Raw genomic sequence first — 8,854 nt, 5'->3', positions numbered from 1 at the left:
TCTGACATTCAAAAACAAAACAAAAACAAATCAGTGACCAATATAGCCACCTTTCTTGCAAGGACACTCAAAAGCCTGCCATCCATGGATTCTGTCAGTGTTTTGATCTGTTTCACCATCAACATTGCGTGCAGCAGCAACCACAGCCTCCCAGACACTGTTCAGAGAGGTGTACTGTTTTCCCTCGCTTGTAAATCTCACATTTGATGATGGACCACAGGTTCTCAATGGGGTTCAGATCAGGTGAACAAGGAGGCCATGTCATTAGATTTTCTTCTTTTATACCCTTTCTTTGCCAGCCACGCTGTGGAGTACTTGGACGCTTGTGATGGAGCATTGTCCTGCATGAAAATCATGTTTTTCTTGAAGGATGCAGACTTCTTCCTGTACCACTGCTTGAAGAAGGTGTCTTCCAGAAACTGGCAGTAGGACTGGGAGTTGAGCTTGACTCCATCCTCAACCCGAAAAGGCCCCACAAGCTCATTTTTGTGATGATACCAGCCCAACCAGTACTCCACCTCCACCTTGCTGGCGTCTGAGTCGGACTGGAGCTCTCTGCCCTTTACCAATCCAGCCACGGGCCCATCCATCTGGCCCATCAAGACTCACTCTCATTTCATCAGTCCATAAAACCTTAGAAAAATCAGTCTTGAGATATTTCTTGGCCCAGTCTTGACGTTTCAGCTTGTGTGTCTTGTCAGTGGTGGTCGTCTTCTTTCAGCCTTTCTTACCTTGGCCATGTCTCTGAGTATTGCACACCTTGTGCTTTTGGGCACTCCAGTGATGTTGCAGCTCTGAAATATGGCCAAACTGTGGCAATGGCATCTTGGCAGCTGCACGCTTGACTTTTCTCAGTTCATGGGCAGTTATTTTGCGCCTTGGTTTTTCCACATCGCTTCTTGCGACCCTGTTTGACTATTTTGAATGAAACGCTTGATTGTTCGATGATCACTGCTTCAGAAGCTTTGCAATTTTAAGAGTGCTGCATCCTCGTGCAAAGATATCTCACTATTTTTACTTTTCTGAGCCTGTCAAGTCCTTCTTTTGACCCATTTTGCCAAGGAAAGGAAGTTGCCTAATAATTATGCACACCTGATATAGGGGTGTTGATGTCATTAGACCACACCCCCTTCTCATTACAGAGATGGCACATCACCTAATATGCTTAATTGGTAGTTGGGGTTCAAGCCTATACAGCTTGGAGTAAGACAACATGCATAAAGAGGATGATGTAGTCAAAATACTCATTTGCCTAATAATTCTGCACTCCCTGTATACACACACATACACGCTCACACACATGCACACTCACACACATACACGCTCACACACATACACACTTATATAAACACAAATATGCTCAGCACACATACACGCGAACACACAAACACATACATGCTCACATACACACACAAATATGCATACACATGCACACTCAAACACACACACAGATATGTACACACATGCACACACATACACACTCACACACAAACACTTATTTACACACATAGGCACACTTACACAGATGCACACATATATATATATATATATTTATATATATATAAACAACACACATACACACTTATATACACACATATACACTCACATACATACACACACACACATATGCACACATGCACACACATATACACACTTAAACACAAATACACAAACAAACATATACACACATATAGACACACACATTTATGCACGCGCACACACACACACACAATGAATTCCCTAAAATAAAATAAAGTAAAATGTCCCCTAACAATATGCCTCTACGGTAAAAAATACTCCGTTCTGATATGCCCATCACACATGTTTATTTCAAGGTCATTTTATTTTCATAGTAGATATAGATGATACATTTATTATCCAATAGGAAGTGTGAGAAGTGCATTGTGGTCAACTTTCATTTCAATACATACCATTTTCATTTAAAGGGACAGTGTACTGTATTTTTTTCTCCCCTTTTATGCATTCAAAATAATCGAGTTACCTACTGGTGTCTGTGTAAGTTCGGCAATGTGCACAAAATAAACATTAAACATACTGTAATGAGGCTCCTGTAGTTCATGGTGGGCAGTGACCAATGTCAGAGTGTGTGTACGTGCCTCTCCACACCAATGCTTGTGAGTGGAAACTGGTGTGGCTTTAGCAACCATGAAGCTGTTCTACAGCAGTTTCAGTGGCTGATTTATTAAGGGCTAAAAGGCCCCTAATGCTGCTGTTTCCTCCCGCGCGAGCCTTCAGTCTTAAGACTGCCTGCTCCTTAACTCGTCAGCTATCTCTAAGGTGGACAGCAATCCGCCCGATATATAAGATCGGGTTGATTGACACCCCCCTGCTAGAATCTGCAGGCGCGGTATTACACAAGCAGTTCACCAGAACTGCTTGTGCAATGTTAAATGCGTATGCTGTCAGCATTTAGCTATGCAGTGTGGACGTGATTCGCTATACCGAATCATGTCCACCTGGGGGTATGATAAATCTACCCCATAGCCTGTAAAACAACTCTTTATTCCTCCCCACCAGGGCCGTTTCTAGAGAATCTGGCTCCCAGGGCAAAATTTAAAAATACGCCCCCCTCACAGATTGTAAAGTCCCCCTCCTAGACCTTGCATGTCACTCTGTCATTTAGAGGTCAGCTCCAAAGCAGCAGTGCACTACTGGGACCTAGCTGAACACATCTGGTGAGGCAAATGACAAGAGACAAATGTATATATATATTTAGATGTATATGCTTGTGATCTGTGTATTTTAACCTTGCTATACCATTGAGTTTATCAAGCAAGCAAGCACTGCCACTTTAACATAATAAAAATAAACAAAAACATTTTAAAAGTGCTCCCCCACTGCTCACACTATTGTGCCCCGGGCCACTGCCCGTCTGTCTGCCCACCCCTAGAAACGGTCCTGCGTCCCACAAACAATAAAATGTAAATATTTCATACCCTCTGGAGTTTATAATACATATGATGCCCTTGGGTTTATAGCAAGTAAAAATACTACGGTAAAATATAAAAACATACATTTTATTTATTTATATTTATATATTAAAGAGATATAAAGCTACTTTTTATGCATAGTGAATATCAACCAGTAAACACCCACATTGTTTTAACCCCTTAACGACTGAGATGTACATTGTACATGGCTGGTCATTAAGAGTTTGTCCGGTTGCCATAGTTGCCGGTCTTGCCGCGAGCGACAAAACCGCACTATTAGACCCTCCCTCGTGGTGAGTACCAGCGCTATTAAAAATCTATCCCCATAGAAAGACCGGTTAAAAAAAATACCGATGTTTTATATCCCGTTAAGCTATCAGAATATGCATTTAGATTAGTTGTGAATGAAACAAATTAAGTGTTAAAAATACATTGGAAAATCTATTAAAATTGCATGCTCTATCTGAATCATAAAAGATAAATGTGGGTTTAACGTCTCATTAAAGGAGACAGTCAAGTTCAAAATAAACTTTCATGATTCAGATAGGGCATGTCATTTTAAACAACTTTTTAATTTACTTTTATCATACATTTTGCTTTGTTCTCTTGCTATTCTTAGTTGAAAGCTAAACTTGGAGGTTCATATGCTACTTTCTTAGACATTGAAGGCCGCCTCTTATCTGAATGCATTTTTACATATTTCACCACTAGAGGGCATTAGTTCATGTGTGTCATATAGATAACATTGTGCTCACGCACATGGAATTACGTAGGAGTCACACTGATTGGTTATAATGCAAAGTCTATCAAAAGAAATGAGATAAGTGGGGCAGTCTGTAGAGGCTTAGATACAGAGGTAATGAGAGAGATAAAAATTATATTAATATAACCGGGATGGTTATGCAAAACTGAGGAATGGGTAATAAAGAGATTATCTTTTTAAATAACAACAATTCTGGTGTTGACTGTCCCTTTAAGAAAGCTATAAATTGGGTCACTAGATTGTGCAAGATAAAATATAGTTAAAACAATAAATAATGCATGAATGAGCTACTGATATGAATAAACAGTCCCTGAGTTGTAGTGTAGCAAGACTAGGCTTGTGAAGTATGGTGTATACATTTTCAAGTACTGTAGGAGTTAAATAACCCTCAACATTCAGAATTAAATTATAAGTATGAGAGGAAACAATAAATATATAGATGAAAGTACATTGTAAACAATTTTTTATTACACATAATTAAAATTAAACATTTGTAAAAAAAAATATTTTGAACTCAAAATGTTGATTTTGTTACTTTAAGTTTTTAGAATATGCATATAAATAACTTTTTGGGTACTTGCAATATAGTGCATGAAGTTTATTATTTAAAAAAATAAATGTACATTTTATTATTACAATTAAGAAATATAATGCAATACATTTTAGTTAACATAAGAAAATAAATACACTATATAGATTTATGCTTAGCAGTAAATAAATACATATAAATATTATATATTGCACATTTGCATGTTTATATTTAATAGCCATAAACATTTGTGTTGTGTGTCAGAGACAGAAGGGGGGCATGAGCGATAGTGGGTGTGGAGAGAGATAGAGAGATACACTTATTAATACAGACAAGACAAAGAAGCACTTTTTACTCAGCATACAACATTTCCACTAAATCTAGGGATTCTGGGTAAGATATGCAAATGAGATTAACAATATCTCACATTTTGGCTCCTGTTAACAGTTAATACTTGAAAGTGTATATGTAGCATTGTACCATAGGAGCTTTTAGAAAAACATGTTTTGATCAAAATGAATTTTGAACCTTAGACAACTGGTATGATTACTACCTGTTGCTAAGTTTACAAGTGTCATGTGTTCTAGTATATACCATGGGGACAGTATGGTTGTTGGGTGCCACATTCAGACAGAAAAAAAAAACATACTGGATGCTTAAATATCTAGTTTTAAGTTCTGAGTTTAAGCTAAATGTAAAAGACCTCTTATACCTTAATGCATTACAAGTACGTAGCAAAAATAAGTAGTGAAGGAGGTTAAATCACTACTGTCTACATCTGTAACCTGGCAACCAAAGAAGCAAAATGATTTATCTGCATGTTACTAGCATGCCGAGGGGTGAAATGACTGTGAAGTTGGTAAAAACATACTGAGGGCCCGGTCACCTAGAGATTGTCCAGTATTTTTTTGCAGAACAGCTGGCAACCCTATGGGATAGAGTGCAAAATAGTAATATGCTAAGACCAACTGTGAGTTCTAAGCTTTTTACTATACGCAATTTGTATATCTTGTGCTTTCAAAATGTGTATTCATGTAGATAACAGCAAATCTAGTCACAAGAATAACGCTATATCATATAATTATTAATCATCCTTCATTCCAGACAGCTGGGGTCTTGGGAACAACTCAAATTCCTGTCTTTGATTCGCTGGTCTTCTGTTATATTCTATTTCTTGTATTCCTCTTTCGGGATCTATGCTGAATGAAGGTCTTGCGGAATTCCACCACACCAAATGAGGGAGAGAGCTAGTATGTTGAGACAGCAGCCGCTGCACCAGATACGCCATAAGCACTGCCGGTTTTTATACAAGCAATTATCTGTCAATAGAAAAAGGGTTAACTTAAGTAAACATACATAGTTTGAGATATAGTAGACTCAAAAATCATATAGATTATTAGTTAATGCAGCTAAATACTTACCCAAGTAAATAACCCAAGCAGTAAGCCGGCAGCAAGAATAGCAGCTAGACCAATCAAGATAATGTTTGAATATGATACTAGAATAGAAGAAATGAGTCTGTTCAGGTGAAAAATAAAAAAATAAATTGTTCATAGACCAGATTGGATTGTACATTAATTGTTTAAATTATATATATCATAATAAGGGACCTGCTGAACAATGAATTAATATAGAATATCTACTCAATGATCAATATCAGTATGTTCTATTTAAAGATACTGAATATAGAGCTCTGCACACATTTACAGACGAATGCACTTTCGTATAGAAAATCAGTATCCAGAATTAATGCACCTGCACAATTTCATCAGTATATCTTTGTTTCCTTTAAATTCATTCTAAAGGCTAAAGTGTCAGTAATCCTTAAAAATAATGTTATATAATTCTGCACATAGTGATCCTTTAAAAATACATAATATACCCTTTGAATTTTTAAAAAAAAAACGGCTGTTTTACAGACCCGCTCTCTGTGCTCTTCTGAGCGTGTCTGTTTTTTTTCACACAGCGCATCGGGCCAGCTTTATAGTCACAGCCGGCCCGACCGCGCCATTATACACAGTGCAGCTCGCTCCTGCTGTCAGACAGATCAGGAGCGAGCTGCACTTAGCGTTATGGGCGCGTTCGGGGCCGGGCTGTGACTATACAGCTGTCCCGATGCGTCTGTGTGAAAAAAACAGACACGCTCAGAAGAGCACAGAGAGCGGTCTGTAAAACAGCCGTTTTTTTAAAAAATTCAAAGGGTATATTATGTTTATAAAGTTTGGGCTAATATAATGTTATATAACTCTGCACTATGTGCAGAATTATATAACATTATTTTTGAGGTTTACTGTCCCTTTAATGCTGGCCGCGTTTGGGCACCTAGACCTGTATTAACTTTAGTGTAGCAAAGGAAGCCAAATGGCTAAGCTTCCTGTTAACGCGGCCAGGGCTCCGCAGAGAAAAAGATCTGGTTAGCGCGCTCTCCAGAGAGCGTTAGGATAAGATATGTAGCTTGGGAATCATTTACATTTGTTTAATGAAAATGAATCTAAAACTTTAACAAAAATTTGATTTTTATTTAGTTTTAAACTAGACGAAACTAGACGAATAGTGCTGGCAAAGGAATATTCGTGCGGAAACGAATTTCCGAACATAGAATGATTAGAATAGTCAGAACAAGAAATGATTTTCCCTGCACATCTCTACTGAATATATGTACCCTTACTGTGTGACAATTCTGAATATCAATTCACACTACGGTGGACACTTTACTGATTTTGATTTTACCTTTCTATAAATTTAGCTTGTGCAATTTATTTGTAGACATGACAAATAAAAAAATAGTATATATATATATTTTAATGCATGTATACTGCTTGAAATGAATTATAAACTACTGGTAAAAGTCTATAGCATAAATTATATAAAAGGTACATAAAATATATACTGGTAAACTCCTGGTGCCACAAAAGTATTGAAACCCCTTCTTAGTTTCTATTTGTTTAAACACTATTCTATATTATAGGTAACTGATACTAGATACTGATAATGAACATACTGTATTATATAAAGTTTAAAAATAAACATAGTACTAAATGGGGAACATTTAAAGAAGTATATAGAATATTTTATATTACATGCCAGACTGGTTTGAAGTCGTTGTATTCTGAGTCAATGTTGCTCCCTCCTGCAAATAAAAAGAGTATATGAGAAAAACCTAGCAAAGCATACACTTTTATGGTTACTGATCATTATTACTAAGATATCTCTGTCTTTAAATATATTAATGCAATTAGCACATGTTTAGTCCTATGTGGGGACTATTTTTATAGGTAAACATAAAACAAATACAATGCTAATAGTACCCTGTAGCAGCATTTCCATTTGTTGTGGCTACTGAGCTGGTAGCATTGAAACGGTAGTAAAAAGTACTCACTCCAGAGGACACCATACTAGCGACCCAGTAGTTGTAGCTGTGGACCCAATACCAGCAGAAGATGAAGTAGTTATACCAGTTTGTGGTCACTGCAGGAGTAGTTGCAGCTGTTGTGGATAATGCAGCAGTAGTTGCAGCTGTTGTGGTCACTGCGGGAGTAGTTGCAGCTGTAGTGGATACTGCAGCAGTAGTTGCAGCTGTTGTGGATAATGCAGCAGTAGTTGCAGCTGTTTGTGGTCACTGCACAGTAGTTTGCAGCTGTTGTGGGATACTGCAGCAGTAGTTGCAGCTGTTATGGATACTGCAGGAGTAGTTGCAGTTGTGGATACTGCAGCAGTATTTGCATCTGTTGGGAATACTGCAGGAGAAGTTGCAGATGTTGTGGATACTGCAGCAGTAGTTACAGCTGTTGTCCGATACTGCAGGATAGTTGCAGGTGTGTCACTACAGCAGTAGTTGCAGACGTTGTGGATACTGCAGCAGTAGTTGCAGATGTTGCGGAAACTGCACAGTAAGTTGCAGATGTTGCGGATACTGCAGAAGTAGTTGTAGCTGTTGTGGTTACTGCTGCAGTAGTTGCTGAGTTGTGAATATTGCTGCAGGTAGTTGCAGATGTTGTGAATATTGCTGCAGTAGCTGTAGCTGTTGTGGATACTGTGGGGGAGTAGTTGTTGCTGTTGTAGATCCTGCACCAGTTGATGCAGCTGCTGTGGATACTGCAGGAGTAGTTGTTGCTGTTGTAGATACTAGCACCAGTCGATGCAGCTGCTGCTGTGATACTGCAGGATTAGTTGCTATGTTATGGATAATGAAGCAGTAGTTGCAGCGTGTTGTGGATACTGCAGAAGTAGTTGTAGCTGTTGTGGAAACTGCAGGAGTGGTTGCTGTTGTTGTTGCTGCAGGAGTTGTAGCAGCTGTTGTGGTTGCTGAAGAAGTTGTAGCAGATGTGGATGCTGCAGGAGTTGTAGAAGCTGTTGTGGTTGCTGCCGGAGTTGTAGTAGTTGTGGTTGCTGCATGGGTTGGTAGCAGCTGTTGTCGTTGCTGCAGGGGTTGCTGCAGCTGTTGTGGTCACTGCAGCAGTGGTAGCAGTAGTTGTGGTTTGCTGCAAGAGTTGTAGCAGTTGTGGTTGCTGCAGGAGTTATATCAGCTGCTGTGGTTGCTGCAAGAGTTGTAGCAGCTACTGTGGTTGTTACAGGAGTTGTAGCAATAGTTGTGGTTGGTGCAGGAGTTGT

General features: G+C 38.6%; 1 protein-coding gene across 1 annotated transcript in view; it reads right to left on the bottom strand.

Moving 5' to 3' along the window:
- The window catches only part of MUC22 (mucin 22), a 70,453-nt gene extending 62,816 nt beyond the window's left edge, over positions 1-7,637 (bottom strand). The window contains exon 1 of the mRNA XM_053689592.1: positions 7,552-7,637. Within this exon, the coding sequence (XP_053545567.1) occupies positions 7,552-7,637 (86 nt within the window). The remainder of the gene's footprint in view (positions 1-7,551) is intronic.
- Between the last annotated feature and the right edge of the window lie 1,217 nt (positions 7,638-8,854).

The sequence above is a fragment of the Bombina bombina genome, chromosome 7 (genome assembly GCF_027579735.1).
Source record: "Bombina bombina isolate aBomBom1 chromosome 7, aBomBom1.pri, whole genome shotgun sequence".
Classification (NCBI taxonomy): Eukaryota; Metazoa; Chordata; class Amphibia; order Anura; family Bombinatoridae; genus Bombina; species Bombina bombina.
Note: the sequence above shows the minus strand (reverse complement) of the source record. Positions and strands in the feature narration are given on the sequence as shown.